The sequence below is a fragment of the Mastacembelus armatus genome, chromosome 14, assembly GCF_900324485.2.
Source record: "Mastacembelus armatus chromosome 14, fMasArm1.2, whole genome shotgun sequence".
Classification (NCBI taxonomy): domain Eukaryota; kingdom Metazoa; phylum Chordata; class Actinopteri; order Synbranchiformes; family Mastacembelidae; genus Mastacembelus; species Mastacembelus armatus.
This window is the reverse complement of record NC_046646.1, coordinates 11,116,980-11,136,353: the sequence shown is the minus strand read 5'-3', so window position 1 is coordinate 11,136,353 and position 19,374 is coordinate 11,116,980. Positions and strand designations below refer to the sequence as shown.

The 19,374-nt window shown below is 40.7% G+C and overlaps 1 protein-coding gene across 1 annotated transcript; it reads left to right on the top strand.

The window, feature by feature from the left end:
* The first annotated feature begins 704 nt into the window (after window positions 1-704).
* LOC113143170 (voltage-gated potassium channel subunit beta-3) lies at window positions 705-16,846 on the top strand. Its single transcript, XM_026328650.1, has 14 exons — window positions 705-2,141; window positions 11,674-11,717; window positions 11,804-11,841; window positions 12,104-12,183; window positions 12,408-12,452; window positions 12,987-13,031; window positions 13,126-13,169; window positions 13,627-13,713; window positions 13,804-13,889; window positions 14,001-14,121; window positions 14,214-14,308; window positions 14,456-14,576; window positions 15,098-15,186; window positions 15,336-16,846. The coding sequence occupies exons 1-14, from the start codon at window positions 1,813-1,815 to the stop codon at window positions 15,423-15,425; spliced, it is 1,314 nt and encodes a 437-aa protein (XP_026184435.1). The 5' UTR covers window positions 705-1,812; the 3' UTR covers window positions 15,426-16,846.
* The last annotated feature ends 2,528 nt before the right edge of the window (window positions 16,847-19,374 follow it).

Here is a 19,374-nt window from a genome sequence, read left to right as displayed (position 1 = left end):
TGAGAAGCTCACATTGCAGAGCAAACACTGAGCACTGGCTGAAACTTTTTGGATTGCCGGTCTTCTCTAAAGATCAGGCACCACAGTTTAGACTGTAAACACGGCCTTAAAGGGACTGTTATTATTGCCTGGCCACCAAAAGGACACATCAGTGTGATTTTAACATGACATGATGTGCTGCAGTATCATATGATATGTCATACTGTGTTTTGTTATGATGTGATGTGGCTTAGAAGCCATGAATCTGCTCTTTGAGATGCTGCTGCAATGTTTTGTATCATTTCTGGCCATATACAGACACAGCGGGACCATGTTTTGCACATGGAAACGAGGGTGGGGTAGAAAGACAGAGATCAAGGCATATGGAAAAGTAAAGCAGAGTCATGTGTGAAAATTGAGCTTTGTGTGAAAATTATAATGAGAATAATTAGTGTGAAATCAGGCGTTTAGTGTGCCAGTATATAGAAAAACTGTTGCGTTCAAAATATCCATCAAAATCCAATAATGTGGAAAGGATCCACTAATGTAATGTGACTGGTGAAATAAAAAATGCAGAGAGAGAGAGAGAGAGAGTGAGAGGGAGAGAGCATCTTGCAAACCCCCACACTGCTTGTGTGTCGTGAACATTTTTGGATCCTGTGAAAATAAGGAAGAAAAAAGAAAACAAGAAATAAAAAAATAAAAAAAAAACACCGAATGACAAACGATGCTGAGGGAGCGCCGAGAGGCGGCATCGAAATGTCTGCTGCAGCTGATTTAGGGACCAGTGTACCGGCGTTTTTTTCAAATCCACGCACCGTGAAATTCAGTCGAATAACGGGAGCCCTGCACAGCTGCTGCAGCCGCCGGTATGTGGAAGACTTTACGCGCTGAAGGTAACAGATCCCGGTCCTGTGTTTGCTCTTGAATTTATTGCTGCCTCTCTCCCCCCCCCCCCCCCCCGCCTCCTCCCTCTTTCTCTGTTGCATCAATTTGATGCTGCGTGAGGCAGCAGGGCGATGATGCATCGGTGCGCTCTGACTGTGTGAATTCGCACCCTATCAAGTCTAAACGCCCTGTTCGGAAATGTAAATTGGAGCGACCGAGCCGGTTTTCGCTGACCCAACCTTGCGTCAAAAAGATTAACAAAAATATGCCTTATTTCGACGCGAGGTGCGAGGATGTGTGTGACTGTGATTGTGTCATTGCTGCGGCACACTCCGGAGCTCCTCGGCTCAAGACCGACACAACTCACCTCAGCTGAAGAGAGGACAGCAAGCTGGAGGGTGCTTTACCAGCCAACTTAAGCCATACGCGTCTGTGCATGTATGTGGGGGAAAAGGCCGAGCGACTGACACTCTCGAGGGAGGCATCTATTGCACTGAGGTTTTTTTTTTTGGTGGGGGCTTCCCATGAATTGCCACATCCCCAAATCCGTCTGAGTGCTTACAAGCTTCCTGATGGTTTTTGGAGTGCAGCCCTGATGCATCTTGTGAGTGAGAAAACTCTAAGAGCCTTTTGCCAGGTTTTCATCAACAGACAGGAGACAGAGCAGACGGCGACTCCGTGTGTGTCATGTTAGAGGCTGGACTCTTGCCTGCTCCCTCCAACTCTCAGCCAAAATCTCTGACCTGCCCTGTCTGAGCACTTTGCATGAGCATCGCTGCTTTGCCACAGCAGCACGCCAAGGGAAACAGTGTCAAGCAGCACCAATAACAATTTGCAGACATTATTGTTTGTGTGACTTCCTAAAAAGGCCTCTCTCAACACCTTCCATTCCTCCCTTCCCCCCCTAAAATCTCAAAATAAGAGACACCGGAAACCAGGGTCAGGATGCAGGTGTCTTTTGCCTGCACTGAGCACAACCTCAAGAGTCGCAGTGAGGACCGGCTTTGTGGCCTTCGCACCGCTCCACCTCCTGGAGGAAGCAGTGGAGGAGTAGGGGGAGGTGGTGGAGGAGGAGGGGGAGGAGGAGGTGGTGGCGGAGGTACTGGTGGAGGAGGAAGTGGAGGAGGAGGAGGTGGTAGTGGACAAGGGAGTAATGGCAACTACATCTCCCAAGGCTCCGTCAAGACCAGGGAAGGGCCCGGGTCCCGTCAGACTCCACAGGGCCATGCCCACATGAAGGAGGCCATTGGGCGCCACACCAATATGAAGTACAGGTGAGTGTGGGCCCCCTGAGGAGATGAGGAGCTGGAGCTTCAAGGGTAGAGGGTTGATTCACACCACAGGGCTCAGACTCACAGATAGGTCCGATTATTATCTGATTATTACGGGCTTTTGACCTCCAGATTGCACCCGTGAGCCAAACATTATGACCGTACCCATGTTGGGCATCAGTGGTTCTCTCAGACTGGGAGCATCCTCCACCTCAAACAAGGAGGCACAAGATGTGACTGGGCCTTCTACCATAATGAAGCTCTACCAGTCAGGTTTTCTTTAGTTCTATTTCTATCTCTCTCTTTGTTGAGTTCCAAGGTGATGTGAGGTTATCTTAGACTGTCACCACCATGCATTCCATAATATAATGTGCAGACTGCCTCCATATCCATTAGCAAAGCTGAAAGCACCTCAGGGAGTGCACATACAGCAGTGATTCCACTGGCATTATGAAAAATATGACATTTACTTTTCAAACGTTGATGGATGCAGAAGTGCTTATATAATCCATACCAAACTGCCATAATGTTATCAGAGTATAACAGGCAGCACGCATATAGGAGCATTTGCTATTGCCCTGTGTGTTTTATGCAGATTTCACCCTGGCCTCTTGCTCAGTGCACAGCACAGATTAATAAAAAGCCTCCCTCCAATAACAGCTTTCCTAAATTCACCCAAGGACACCCAGCTTTTCTTGGAGCTCTTAAAAGCATTTAATTTTCATAAAATAGTGATGCAGCAGAGTATCTCGTGTGCCGAAACCCATTGTTGCGCACACCAGGTCTGAGTCATAATGTGGAAAAATAAAACAGAGCAGATAAACAGCAAGAACAGAATGTCATTTGTGTTTTGTTTTTTTTAATCGTTTAGTGTTTGGCACAGAATCAGATACAGCTCACCTTGATGGATTAGAGCTTGAGTTTGCCAAGGACAGCTGTGGCAGCCTCCACTCACAGAGGGGATGTGGAAAATAACGCATACTTTTTATAAGCAAGCATATAAAAACACACAGCATGCACTTAACATCGCACCACTCATAATCTATAAGAGCTTAACTTCGTGCCATCTGTTTTCCTCATTTTGACCGTAGGATCCTTTAACTAGGAGGAGTTTTAATGACCTGTTTTCCTGTTAATCAGGTTGATTGAATTGCTACAATTCTCCTCAGTCAATTTAGCTTTCATTTAATAGGATGTTTAAAAAAGGAATGAGGCACAGGACGAAACCGGGATATCTCAGCTACTGTTTTTTTTTTCTTCCTGGAGAATTGCATACATACTTCTGATTGGTTAGGATTGTTCTGGTTGCTGTGCTGTCTTTGGAAAAGTGTCACTAAAGGGGGATGCAGCAGCACAATAAGTCTATACAGCATATGGCCAGCTCCAGTTGCCAGTGGCAACACCCCAGGCATTGCCTTTAGTTTTTGTCTGTCTTATTCCCTAATCTGCCAGCACTGCTGTTGCTTATCGGCCCCTTCTGCAGCAAAGTCCGCTCAAAGCCACACCACCCGGCCACAGCGTCTGTCTGCGGCAGCACAGTGGTCTCACATTCTCCACGTCCTCTTTACACTCTTGTCACAATCAGACCGAGGTCAGGAAGAAACAGGAAAGTACAAGAAAAACATGTCAGCATCTGTACAAATGAGTCTGTGTGTCCTTACACAGAGTCAGTGTTGGCGATGACATGACAATGATTGAGGTCAAATGAATAACACAAAAAAGCCAAAGTGAAGAGCTGCAATTGAATTCAATCCCGCCTGTTTTCTCTTATCCAAAAGGCTCCTATCGTTACCGCTGTTTGACTTCGTGTTTTTAAACACCCACCCCCCCATTAACCTGACTATCCATCACTGTCAGTTAGCACTCCCCTGAGCCCCTGTCTGCCCCAGCTCTGTCTGTTTGACCCTCACTTTTTAGCTCCTTTCTTTGATCAGAGTCTCTCACTTTCTGACAAATCGCCTTTAAATTGCACTTTTATGTGTGTGTGTGTGTGTGTGTGTGTGTGTGTGTAATAGTCTTTTCTGGGGCCTGTGCAGGGGTGAGTACAGAAGTGACTTGGCCAAAGTTGGGTCACTCAGCAATTTGGCTATTTCTGTGGTAACCCGACCGAGTCTGTTCACCAACTGCAAACCTGGTAAGCAGGTCAGGTGCAGCTCCAGCATAGATTTATCAGCCAGTGTTGGACAGTTCTCATGGGGTTTGTGTAAGCTATTGGCCGCAGGGCACATTGTGTCAGTGACAGGCTGTTATCTCAATGCATGAGTGCAAGGAAGAGCATAGGAAAGGAAGCCAAACCCTATATAAAATATTCACACCTATGACATACAGAAAAGGAAGTCAAATATTAATGGTATCGACTTTCACGCTCACCTTGTTATAGCTTGTTTTATTTAAAGTTCAAGGTGCAGTGTGTAAAATGTGAAAGATTTATTGGTATCTAGTGGTGAGATTCCTTTTGAGCACCCCTCATACCCCACTCCCCTGGGTACAGTGGGAACGGTGTCTGGTTTGTCCATTCGGGGCTACTGTAGAAACATGGCAGCACAACATGGCTGCCTCTGTGGAAGGAGACCCGCTCCCTATGTAGATTTAAAAGGCTCATTCTAAGTTTAAGAAAATGCAACAGTCAGTATTTTCTGGTAATTACACACTAATGAAAATATATTTATGAACACTATGTTCCATCCATCCATTATCTACACCTGCTTATTCCTATTTAGGGTCACAGGGATCTGCTGGAGCCTATCCCAGCTCTCTTTGGGTGAAAGGCAAGGGAGGGACAGGTCACCAGTCCATCACAGGGCCATACTATATTCCATTTCTGCTAATAGGACCCGATATAAACTACACATTGTACCTTTAAAGAGGAATGAAGAAATACTGTAACAGACCAGTTCCAGTCCAGCCACAAGTAAAAATACGGTAATAATAATAGTAATAATAATGATGATGTTGAATATTCAGTTGCACGTTTAGCTCTAGAACAAGGTTCATGTATTTGCATTTGTATGGAGATTTGAAGTGTCCTGACATTCAGAGGTGCTGCTCTCTAACAGATTACACTTGAACAGTGAGTTCTAAAGGCCTGAACTCGCAGGAGTCATTGGTACTGATCAACAGCCCTGTCTATTTACAGATGGACTGTGGTCATTGAGTGCTATGAGATAGTGATCAAGCCCAAGTCTTATCACTCTCACAGTCTGCCCGTTGTTACAGTTACCCTTTTACACGCACTGTGGGCTCAGCAACTTCACAGTTTTAGTTGTTCTTTTAATCTGAGACTATTTACAGTAAGTAATGTGGTTTTACAATATGTGAAAATATTTTTGTAAAACTGTGTACAAAACATCCAGATGACTATTCCCTCCATAAAACCCTATGGAGAACATAGTGTATTTAACTGGAGTGGAGTCATGAATAATAATTAAGTGATTATTAGGTAATTTGGCCTCATGTTGTTATGGTGATTAATAATCTTTAGAAACTAATGCTTCGGATAGCAGGGAGGAAAACCAGACAGCATACTGCAACAACCTTGACCTTCAGCTCGTCTCTCACTGGATTTTTGTTGAGTCTCCAGTTCACTGAACAGATTAGAGACATCACTTTGCGGTTCTGCAACAAGTTTTAGACAAAGTCACACTGCAGCTTTGCTTGCTTGATTTCAGTTTAGTTCATAAACACGATCTGATTTTGGCTGCTAACCTGCAAAAATCAGGCTGCTTAGTTATTTTGACACCTATGAATATATATTAACAGGGTACTGAATGCTGAAATTATAAATAATGGAACTGAACGGTAGTTTAGACTTTTAATATATGCGCAGCTGCATGTTGGAAATCTTTAAGGGATTCTAAAACTTGTACACAGAAAAGTACATAAAGCCATTAACTTAATGTTTTCAAAATGTGAAGTGACTGTGGAGCCAGGGTTGTTTGATGAAGCTTACAGTCGTCAATATTTGCCTGGGGATGGGTGCGATGGCAGCAGCAATCAGCAGGCTCATTCTGAACTGTGAGCAGCGTAATCAGGGCCAGAAAAGCCACGTCACGTCCTCTGAATAGGCTGTCTAGTCAAAGTCAAAGTCAAAGCTTGATATTGTCTTCCAGCAGAAACAAACTCATCACTACGTGTCGTTATATAAGAGCAGAAAGAACCTGATGAAAAAGAGTCTCCACAGGGCCTGGTAGAATCTCAAAGTCTGTTGGTCTGTTGGTATTTATACCATTACATAATAAAAAAAACAATTGTGTATTAATGTGTTGTCGTATTTGAACTCCTATTTACTTGCGTTTAGAAATAATGTCACTGAGGAAAAAAATGGAGAAATGTTTATGACAACGTGGGATGTTCAACCAATTCCAGATGACCTTACAATGTCCACCAGATGTTTAAATGTGTAAACTGTAAAAGTAATTTCAGCATTTCAGCAGATGTTCACTACTTAATTTGATATAATTTCAATTAGGAGAAACAAGAGAAACCATGCAAACTGTGGCACGATGTCAGTCAGATTAACAGACTTAAAACAGGTCAGCAGGTAGCAGCGCAGTGCAATGACCTTTTCAAACAGTGAAGTTCATTAATAAACTTGTTGCAATGTGTCAAAATTCAAATTAGGTAGAGATTTTTGTATTACGTGACCTTCAAGACACATTTTCCACTCATTTCAAAACACAATCAGCAAATACTCATGTTCAGGCCCAACATAGAAAAACAGACACAGTAAAGGGTCACGGTTTTGGTGTAATCTTTGAGTTGGGCCAATTCATTACATGCAGTTTGAGCTAAAAGGACAGTCACGACCACTAATAACAGCTAATATGCAGCATCGGAAGAGGGCCGCTGAATTTGTGTGTCTGTATGTGTGAGTGGATCTGTCTTTTTTTCCATTTGCTTCGCTCACAGCATGTGTATTTTTTAATGAGGACAGACCTACTTTCCTAACTGTTTTAAAATGACTGAATTAAACAAATCACGTTACATGAAAACTCTGTTTGTTAATAATAGCCAAAGCAGGAATTAGTACACTGTCAGAATGGCACTGGGTTCTTGTCCCTCAGCGTTAAAAAACCAGACCCCACAAAAAAGGATGTTTTCACTTATGCTTTCTCATTTCGTGTAGATAGTTTCAGTTTTTACTTGTGTGTGTTTTTCTCTTTGAAAGTTTTTTCAAGGTGTGCACTGCAGTGAATAGATGTTTTGTTTTTTTTTTTAACCCAGCGGCAACAGAAACAGCATCCCTGAATACTCTGGATAATCTTGTTTTTCAGTGAAACTACTTTCAATAGAAGAAAGAACCCCTTGGAAAGGTTTATAGATTATCCAGATGAACAAGGACAATGATTATATAAAAGAGAAGTCAGTGTTGATTTTTTTTTTAAAAACTGTAATTTGTCAGTGATGTGAGCTCTGTAAATAAAAAAATCATCCACGTCCATTGTATTGAGGGGGAAGCAGGAAATGCCGTATGGGTGAGATAATATCCATCCATCCACTCTCTATACTGCTTAGTCCAATATCAGGGTCACTTGGAGGGCTGGAACCAATCCCAGGTAACAGTGGACAAGAAGATCACAGTCTCTCACGGGGTGACACATAGAGACAAACGCTCACATTCACACCTACAGGAAATTTAGAGTCACCAATCAACCCAACACCCACACTCCCATTTCTTTGGGCTGTGGGAGAAAACAGGAGTACCTGGAGTAAACCCACACCGACACAGGGAGAACATGAAAACTCCACACAGAAAGACCAGTGAGGTGACTAACCACCAGACCAGGGTACTTAAAATTTGGGTGAACAGACCCTTTGAAGCTGTTATGAAGTGGTGGTATGAAAGGTGAAGGAGAGGCGTAGGACCCAAATGCAGGACACAACAGTTCTTTATTTCACCTGGACTCACCAGGGCTCAGGTACACACACAGTTCCTCTGTCCTTAAAAAAAAAAAAAACACCTCTCGGCACGGACAGGCAAACACACAACACTCACCACTCGGCGTCAGGGCAAAAACTCGCCGCTCGGCATACTAAACAAAACTCTGTTCCAATAGACGAGCACACACTTCACGTAACGGCATTCATAAGTTAATGCTCCAACCCAAACAAATGAACAGAGGGGGTATAAATACATTCAGGACCTAATGAAACACAGGCGAAACTAATTCTCATGATGAAACATAAATCTGTCTAGAATCACGTAGGCGACACACAGGAACTTAAAGGCCAAAATAAATGTCCAAACCTGAAATCAAAAATCCATCCCATGACAGAAGACCACCACCAGACTGTACAGCATTTATAAATAAAGAACAGACAGTCCACCATCTTCCCACAGATTGTCCTCAAATGCATGTAAAAGCGTGCACACACACACACACACACACACACACACTTAGGTGAGTGTTATTAATAAACAGGTGTACTTCCCTGTGGAGAAGAGCCTGCTCAGCATGTGTGTGGCATTTTATGACAACTGCAGAAAAAAAAAAAATCCATCATTTGCACCTAACCAGCTGTAAAGAGTGTCTTCCTCTCATCTCAGGCGAAAACTAACAGTAAATGTCAGCACAGGCTAAAATGCTGACTACACCATGACAGAGCACCTGTGTGCTGCCTTCCTCCCCATTGCTATTAATGTATGAAACAGCCGAGTCCCCTTAATCACCTCGTTTGTACTTCATGATTTATGGCGTGAGAAAAAATAGACAAGCAAACACGGAGCCCTACTTATAAAGGCTACAGTGAGCCATCTGTGTTTGTGGATGCTTTGTTCACGAGTGCATTCATGCATGACCATATGTAGATGTGTGTTTGACTGAGATTCCCTTCAAGCGTGAATATTTACACGAAAGCATCAACTGGCCCTTTCGACACTCGCACAGTATAGATATAGTCAGTGTTTCCATAATGTCCTCCAAATTGAAATGAAATATAGGCAGAGTGTTTGTGTAAATGCATGTGTGTATGTGATAGTGTGTGTTTGTAAGAAAGAGTAAGGAAAGAGGGAGCATGTGTCTCTCTAGACTCACTGATAGTAATTTAGCAGACTGCAGCACTGCAGAGAGCGGTAGAGTTGAGAGCAGGGAGGGGGCAGCCAGTTGTCACACACAAAAACATCCTCCACTGCCTAGAAACAAACATATATATATATATTTATATATATATTGTATTTTATGTGCCACAATAATCCCAGAATTCACACAATAACACAGGCTGGTTTCTCATTTACTCCTGTCACGATGTGCTAGCCAAACATTATCGTCAGCCTCAAGCACTTATTTTCCACCTTTAGACAGAATCTGGAGTTTAAGTTTGCTGAAAAAGAAAAGCATGCTAATAGATGTCTAACATTCTCCTATTGCCGAGTCATGTTTTGCACGTCACACAGAATCTTGTTGTTTTAAAGAAAAGTATTGAAAGAATGTGGATTTTTGTGTAACTCAGTTGGACGTTTTTCCACATAATTAGTCCATTTAGCACAAAGTGAAATAAGAAGCTTGTCATACAAAATCTTTTTCCTAAAATGCACAAAGCGTTCGAAATATTAAACACCACAAACCTCTGAATAGGATGTTTTTGTGACATGTCTTTCAGCATGAGAGAGACAGCATGTTAGTTACCGTGCGGGTGCTGAGTGAGTTGGGTGATTTGGCTGATGTTTCTATTTTTGATTCGTTTCAAGCCTTTTTCATTTTGTTGTGAAGCTGAGTAAAGCTAGCAGGGAATATTTTTGGGATGCTATTACTTGTCCAGCCTTGTCAAATTTCCTTTTAACTACCCCTGAGTGAAGTTGAGGCAAAAAGGTACAATTCGATGCATGTCATAAAAAAAAATACCACTAAAGCAAAACAAAACAAATGAAAAAAAAAAATTAAATAACTAGAACTAGAAAAAAGCTTTAGAAGAAGTCTCTGATGTGTGTGTCTGATTATCCCATGTGCCTCATTTATATTTACTCCCAGTGTTCAAAGTGACTGTCAGTGTGTGAGACCAGGCAGAGCTGTCATTGGTTGACAAACGGTGAACTAATGCCAGATTGCCATGCAAGGACTACATCAAGCCTTTTCCCTTTGTATAGCATCCATGGCCTTCTACCTGTGTGCTATTTTGACAGACTTTAAAGTAATGACACAAGCAGTGTGCGTTTCATGTCCACAGTGACACCCCTGCATCGCACACACGAGCAGAGGGAGGTAAATGCTTACATATGCAGAAAAATAAAAATAGCTTCAGGTCAGACATTAAAATAGACCGGAGAAAATAAAAGCAGGACTCGTTCCAATGAGTCTAAATGCTCTGACAGTCTGTCTTTTTGCATTTGGCTGTTTGTGGCCGACGCAGACAGGCGGAGAGAGGAGAGGCGCTGGAGATGAAAAGACAGCGAGCATTGAGTTGCACTGCAGTTCTGTTGCCTCTCCAGCTGGCTCCCCGGCTAATTAGAATGGGGGAGAGCGAGCATGAAGCACACATCATGCTCAGCTGTATATGCTCCTGTGGTCGGAAATGCAGCTCTCTGCTTCCCTCTGCTCGCCCTTCAAAATTCAGCTGTCTGGATAATCAGACATGGCATGTTGGGTAATGGACTCCTCTTTCGCTCATGGAACATTTTGAGCCATTTACTGTACAGGCCAAAGTAGGTTCTGCCTCGACTCTATCTGAGCTGAGCTCCGTTTCCTCCAGCTGTTTCACTGACCTGGTGTAATACACTGAACTGTTAACATATGACAGATAAAAGGTCAGTTGTTCAGAAATAATTAGACACAGGCAGCGATTTAACCATAGGCGAGAAAGATTTTCACTTAGCAGATGTAGTGGAGGAAGCATTAACACCCAGGAACACAGTGGAAAGAAGTTACAATAAGCTGCAGTGTTTTTACCTTGTGTCATATTTACATCCTCTTTATTATATTTTAATTATTTTATTATTTGTGTTTTTTCTTTTAGTTTCCAGTATTTTAAGTTTTGCATGTACTGTATGTTCCTGTCTCATCAGTAATTTTGACAAATATATTCGCTACTTTATGCACAACACAAGAACTGGTTAAACTGGTCAAAAACCAGAGATTATATTTTAACTGATTGCCATCCTTCACTCCGACTTGCAGATTTTATCCCAAATGACCCTTCAAACCATTACTGTGAAATACATAAAGCACTACCTCAGTGTATATTACAGTATACAGTACATTTTTACATGTATTAAGATTAAATAAATAAGAAATAATGATGAAGTTTTATTTGCCTACAAAATGGAACTAGTATAGCATTCAATAGGTTACCCAAAGCTGCCATATAAATGTATTTTTCTGTCTTTGCCTGGAGATCTCAATCTCTGAATTTCTCCAATTTCTCTATTTCTCTATCTATCTATGTATCAGGTAACCATGTTTGCTCATCATCGAGGATTATTCTGCTCTTTGCATGTTACTCCCATACATGAGCATATAGTATGAATCTCAGCTATGATTGGATGTGCAGATGTATCTTAAATAGCCACACATTACACAGACTCTTTTTCTTTTTTCCACAGGAACCTAGGGAAGTCAGGCCTACGTGTTTCCTGCCTCGGGTTAGGTGAGTCGGTTTGAAGACAGAAAAATATTCATCTCTGTTTTAACCCCCGGACAAACCAAACGCTTCTGTCTCTCTTCCCTTTTCAGGCACCTGGGTGACATTTGGATCACAGATCTCTGATGAGGTGAGAGCTCAATTGTCTCTCTGTTTGCATGAGAGACATATTCCTTCTCATATTGCTTTTTGTGGCTAATACTCTGCAGTGTGAGGGCAAATCTCTGTGTTTTTTATTTACAATGCTTTAAAACCCCACACACTGAAACTACAGTAGCCTGTATCTCAAAGGTATTATCCTCCCTGCATAGGGCCCTTCACAGATGACTTCTCTATAATTGAAATTTATCCACTGTCTCCCTTTCTCTGTCTCGATTTTTGTGTCTGCCCAGATGGCTGAGAACCTGATGACCATAGCTTATGAGAATGGAGTGAACCTGTTTGACACAGCAGAGGTGTACGCCTCAGGAAGGTCAGACTTCACTTACTCCTTCAAGCACCAATTAAAATCTGTGCTTTCATATTTAATGTTTTTTCATTATCAGTGCTTCTAAGTGTTCTTCAAATCCACTGAGGAAAAGAACAACTCAAAATAATGCGCAGGTTTCTTTACCATATGGCATGTTCACAGATTCCCTGTATAATTTAATATTGTTGTGAAGTGATGTGACAATCAATAATGTGCTTTTTTTACAGAGCGGAAATCACTCTCGGGAACATTGTCAAGAAGAAAGGCTGGAGGTGATTTTATCTGCCAAACTGACTCAAAGGCATATGAAATGATTTCCAGTTCTATGAGATCAGAAATAAATATTTTGCTAATCCCTAATAATCCATTTCTTTCCTTTAATATACTGAATTTCCACATGGCTTTAGTATTGGTGGAACAGACACACCATTACATTGTCCCAAGGGGAGTTCATACGTTTTAGGCAAATGAGGAGCTTTAGCCTCAGAAAGACTATAAAAGGATAAAAATGTGGCTGACTTGCCCAACTGCCAACTACTCATTTCTGTAGGAAATGCTTGACATATTTTTAATCTGGAGAAAAATAAATCAATAACTAAATGTCAACTTTTAAGCTTGTGTGATTTGTCACTAACAATTATTAAGATTAGTCAGGATCAAAGGGTAAAGAAAAACAAATGCTGGTCCAAATATACAGTTATTTATATTCTAACAGGCACAGAGAAGATATGATTGTACACAATATTAGTAGTGTAAATCATATCATATATTTTCATTTCAAACTAAGACTGTTGTGTCCTTGTCAGGCGTTCAAGTTTTGTCATCACAACAAAAATCTACTGGGGAGGCCAGTAAGTAACACACAAAAGAAGTATCCACTACACCTGTCTTTGCTTTTGTCATTTCAATAGACCATCAATAATGTGTATTTTCATCTCTCCACAGAGCAGAGACAGAGAGGGGTCTCTCTAGAAAGCACATAATTGAAGGTGGTACATGATACATAATTTATAGGAAATCATAAGAAAATACAAGAAGGTTCAAGTTTAAATTTAGGCCCTGAATCTTGAGTTTATCATTCAATACACCAAATATAATGTCAGGGTTGAGTTTTTATTTCCATTCCCGCATTTCTGTTTCATCAGAATATGCAGTGTTTTTATTGCAGATAAAATGTTTTCCAGAGTGCAATAGTTCAAACATGTTCTTATACAGTAGTTAATGGTTGAGAATATGTGCTAGTTGGAAATGAGCTGCACAGAGTGGACCCTGATGGAAAATAGAAAATATAGCATAACATTTTCAAGAACAATAACCTCATCCCAAATATATAGCACACTGTACTGCATTGGTAATTAATTCTTGGAAATCTACCCCATCAAAATGTTTTATTGCCGCTCTGTTGCGTGCTAGCAGCATCTAATTATTGACCTTTATTTATGACAGGATTAAGAGGATCCTTATCAAGACTCCAGCTAGATTACGTGGACATTGTTTTTGCCAACAGAAACGATGTCAACAGTCCAATGGAAGGTCAGTGACTGATGTCTGAAAATTACTATTTCTTGCTGATACGCAGAGATCACATAGTAGATCTGTGATTATATATACTGTGGTTTGCAGAGATTGTACGAGCCATGACGTTTGTAATAAACCAGGGTATGGCCATGTACTGGGGAACATCACGCTGGAGCGCCATGGAAATCATGGTAAATGCTCATTTCCCATTCTTGATAAATGCAATGCTGGAAATTTGTGAAATAAATGCTGATTAATAACCAACTTCTGCTTCTGTTCCGCTTCTGTCTGTTTGGCACCAGGAGGCGTATTCTGTGGCGCGCCAGTTCAACCTGATACCACCTGTGTGTGAGCAGGCAGAGTATCACTATTTCCAAAGGGATAAAGTTGAGGTGCAGCTTCCTGAGCTCTACCATAAGATCGGTCAGACCATAGTCATCCATAGTCTCACAGTTCTTTTTAGAAAACCGAAGGTTAATTTTGTTTTACTTGAATGTCTCCCCTATTCCTTTCAGGTGTTGGAGCAATGACCTGGTCTCCACTTGCTTGTGGATTAATCACAGGGAAGTACAGTGATGGTGTACCAGAGTGCTCCAGAGCAGCAATGAAGGTCAGTTTGATTGAGCCGGTTCTCCTCTGGGACTAAAAATCACCCCAGTGTAATTCTCTCTCCGATCTGCGAGGTACCGTAGTGTGAAATCAGCACAGAAATACAGCATATTGCCTTATCACTGTTTTTCTGCCTTATCTGGTGAAGGGATACCAGTGGCTGAAGGAACGAGTGAACAGTGAGGAGGGCCGCAGGCAGCTCGCCAAAATCAAGGAGCTCCATCTACTGGCAGACAGACTGGGCTGCACCGCTGCACAGTTAGCCATAGGTACAGTACAGCTCAGGCAGTGTCATTTTACAGTGTACATGTACACGAACTTGATCTTCTGATTTTTTTTTTTTTATTGCTGTGTGGCAGAAGGTTAGGATGGAACTGTTTTAGAGAAGCATTTTTTCAAATCTGTGTTTACGTATTTACAGTATCACCAGAGTCACAAAACTACTGATATGGGAATTCAAGCTTTTATTTATTATCTACAAAACATTTAGTGCTTCATCGAAATGTTTATTGTGTCCATCTATCTGTGCTCAGTCACTTTACTCTTTGTCATTGGCCTCAAATTACAAGACTTTTTCCATCACATTTGTTTGCTCTTCTATAATCTGTACTGATTTGCGACAGCTGTCATAATGATATATGATAATTTCACATTTATTAGAAAAATGTTTAAGATAGTCAATAGACCTAAATTTAAAACAGTGGCATGCGATCTGCAAAAACCTCTGAATTATTTATCTCTTAGTTTTAAATGAACATAAGTTTTATGGCTGTTCTGTCTTTGTTCACAGCCTGGTGTCTGCGCAGTGAGGGAGTCAGCTCGGTACTTCTGGGAGTTTCTAACACAGACCAGCTACTTGAGAACCTGGGCGCCCTCCGGGTAGATATTTATTTTTCCTCTTTTCCTCCGTCATCAGTTATTTTGACAAATATATACGCTGCTCTATGCGCAATACAAAAACTGGTAAAACTGGTAAAAAACAAAAGATTATATTTTAACTGATTGGCATCCTTCATTCCGACTTGCAGATTTTATCCCAAATGACCCCTCAGACCATTACTGAGATAGATGCCCTGCTGGGAAATAAGCCACACTCAAAGAAAGAATCACGCGCTTGAAGATGCAAATCTGAGTGACAGATGATGTTTCAAGAAGAAGAAGACATTGACATTGGGAAACATCGCTTTTTGCTCTGCTGTATACTCAACAATTTGCATGTCCTCAGCTACATTATGCTTCCAGTATGTGCGCATATCCATTTTGCGCAGTACATTATATCATGTATGGAAAAAAGAAACTCTCTCAATAGTGGAAAAAAAAAAAAAACAAACAGGTCATATACTGCTCACTGCCGATTGTTCACAGACTAATAATTCCTACAGAGGGGGAGGCTAAAAGTTGGAGCGACAGGTCTCTGCCATCCACAGAGAGCAAGAGAGGTAGAAAGATGTCAAATCAGTTTTGACTCCCAATCAAATGTTCTATAGAGGGGAAAAAACACCCCTGAGCTAAAATGCAACTTTACTGTGAGAACGGTGCTTTCATTGGACATCTGAGTCTCCTCCCCCTGCAGCCGCCTGTTATTCTGTACGATGTTTAGTACCCAGCAGCCAGAGAGCCAAAGGTTAGTAGTCGTGTCTAACATTTCCCTTAGCGTGCATGTGACTGGTCTGCCACACTCACTGCTTTACAGGGTTGGGAACAAAGGATTACTTGTGTAGAGTCATTACAGTGAACTGACTGTTAAAAAAACTTCATTCAGTCTGGTATTTAAAAAAAGGTCAGATCTCATGCTCTAAAATATATATATATAAGAAATAAGACTGTAAGATAACAGACACAAATTACTGGTGAACAGATCACGTTGCAAGAACTGATAGATGAGTGTTTTAAATTTTACCACATTGGTTATTACAATTTAAAGTTGTCAATGATGAACTTCAATAGTGGCTATTGGAAGTAGCTTTCCCAACCCTGCTGCTTTCTCAGCAGTCTTTTTGCCTCCTCTGTTTGTAAACTGTGCGCATGTCCCTTTAAGAGAGAATAGCCCTAACAGGTTGTAAATGTGGCATGGCTTTTATGGCTTATGTAGATTTGCAGTGCCCTTGTAAGCCATTTTTTTTACTCTAAATGGTCTGGATCCAGGATCCGTGTGGTTGGGAACTTCTGCTTTAAAGACTGTCTGCAGTCTGCAGACAGACGTGTGTCCAGCCGACAAATATTTGTAATGTCTTAAACTGTATCAGAACATGTTGACATCACTTTAAACAATGCCATTCTTAAGAAGAGCATCACTGCTCCTAAATCAGAGGTTTGAGACAGGTGGACTATATGGGACGGTCACTGAGCATCTGGCGCAAAGATTTGGACACACTGTGGTGAACTAGTACTTTCAAATGATAGGACATAAAAGATAAGTCTGAGTTTATCAAATGTGATATTAGTCTTGCCACAGGTCACTTGCGGCAAGATTTAGCAAATGTAACTTTTTTTTGTGGAAGCCTAAAAAAATATAGCTTCTCTGCTCATTTCTCTGGGACTTCTCGCTTTCTGTATTATTTGTTCTCTTGAATCTTGCACACACGCACAACTCATTTTATACTGTGCAGTTCATGTCATCTCCCTTTAGTTTTGTATTGATTTCAGTATTTTGTAATGTGAGGGGGATTGTGATTTCCCATGAAAACAGCACTAATCTCCGAGGCAGTGTGTGCTTTAATACATGAAGTTGTTTTAAACGGCACAAGGTCACACTGTACTGCGAACAGGCTTACTGTTTGGCAGCAAGATCACAGATAAAGGTTAAACTTATGACTACAGGAATTCCCGAAGGAGCAGCTGAAATGTTGTTCCCCCCTGTGACTCTGTGATGATGTACAGTTTGACTGATCGTAGCTTCCACTGTACATAGATAATTCAATCAAACCTTGAAAATGTAATGTTGCCTGCATAACTTATATTTTACTGTCTTGCGACCGAGATAACCAAAAGAGAGAAGCAACAACTCATATTGAATGTATTATTTCTGTTGCTAAAACCTAGAGGGACAAAACACATGTATTAAAGCTAAGTTTCTTTTTGTGTTTGATCCTGTTACATGAAAACCCATAGAGCTACCATGCAAACATTTACAAAAGGTTGTCCAGAGAAGCTTCATGCCTGAACACCACCTTTATTCACCTGTTTATAGAATGTCAGATAAGATTTTGTATTTACTATTGATAACCTTAACATTTGGAATAGGCTAATCATTAAAATGACTCTTTTTTTTTTTTAGTATATATACAGGATATTAATTTGTGAGGTACATATAAACAATCAATGCTAAAATATAAGCTTTTACCCACAATGGCATGAAGTCTGGGGTTATATCTTTCACATACCATGCACTCCCATGATAGTGTTCAGCTTCTTTATCTACTTTAAAATTCACTGAATAACATGCTCTTAATAACTTACATGACATAATAACTTACATACGTTGTGTTTGTACAAAACTAGAATTCTTCAGTCACATCTATGATTTTACATTTAGATTTTTATGGAGAAAGAAAGTAAAACAAGCAGCAGCATCAACCTTCAGCTGCAGCTTTTTCTTATTGTGGATGAACCTTGGCAGACATGCTATTACAGCCAGTCAGGGTTCATAACTTAAGCTATCAAACCTGGACACTGATCCCACGATGCATATTTTCAAAGATTATTAAACACTGAACCCACCTTTGACCCTGTGCAGGTTTGGTTGCTCCATTTCTGCATCCACCAAGGCTCATAATATATATGTGTGTGTGTGTGTGTGTGTGTGTGTGTGTGTGTGTGTGTGTGTGCCTTTGTGCCACTGTTCCAATAGCAGAACTGCTCCCTAGTGTTTGGACAAGGTGATGAATGTTTTACAACTGTGGAGAATGGGAACAACATGTTATAAACATGGAATAACATGGAAATAGTATCATGGTTTTGTCTTTGCTTTTGTAGTATATAAAAAAAATTTGTGGAAATGTTTTTAATTCTCTAGCTAGATTTGGAAAATCAAAAGTTTAACTATTACTGTTGCATAATATCAAAATACAAAGCAAACAAAGGTGCCAAATTTGAACTCCGGCATGGTTACTTTAACAAGATTATACTAAGATATATTTCTTTACTAAATCAGAAGGTGATCATTTATATTTAATAAAAATGGCTGCTTTAGTTGGATTAAAAATACATTTCCAACTTCAGATAACTCTATGGAGTTAAAAGGGATGAGCGTTGTAGAGACTGGAAAAATGGACATTTATGATGAATTTGGAAGGCCTCAAGATCAAAGTGGTCTGAGACAAATGGGCCTGGAGAAAATCCTGTAAAGAAGAGAAGTCCACAAAAGTGAAACATCCCAGAAGAACCAGCCTAGAGGAAAAGACAGTTAAAAGCAGAGATGAATCAACACAGGCTCAGTCTACAACAGAAGAGCCAGAATTGTTCATTGATTATACCACCTGTTTGTCTCCAACACAAGGATTAACACCTAAAGGAGAGGATGCAACACCTGAGGAAGAACAGTAGGGCCACCTGCAAAACAGCAGTAAGAGAGTAAGATTGAACAGCAAATTCATTTTGAAAATTTAAAAGAGCAAGATATGAGGTAATATTTAACCAGGAAATCACAAATCATAGGGAGTTGTCGTTAGCAAGAAATGTGATTACTAATATGATTTGATGACTAAATGTGTTGTAAGTGAAGTTTCATCAGAGAAACATACATGTATATTGCAAGTGATTATGATATGTGAGACAATCATAAGTGATTGTTTTATAAAAAGAAATTAGTCTTAAAAAATGAAACTATGCATCTGTAGTCCCTTGTGGAAGATCTACATCTGCAGAGAGAACAACATGCAAAAGAGGAAATAGACGAGTTTTTCCACTGCAACATGCTGCCATCCATAAAATACTTAGTACAGCTGATAAATGTTTCTCATTACTGATTTTAAAACATCTGAGTCCTATGTATTCTTTGACCCCTTACACTTGTTTGATAGATGATTGTTTAACTTGTCTTCTTACATCTACTCCCACAGTTGGATG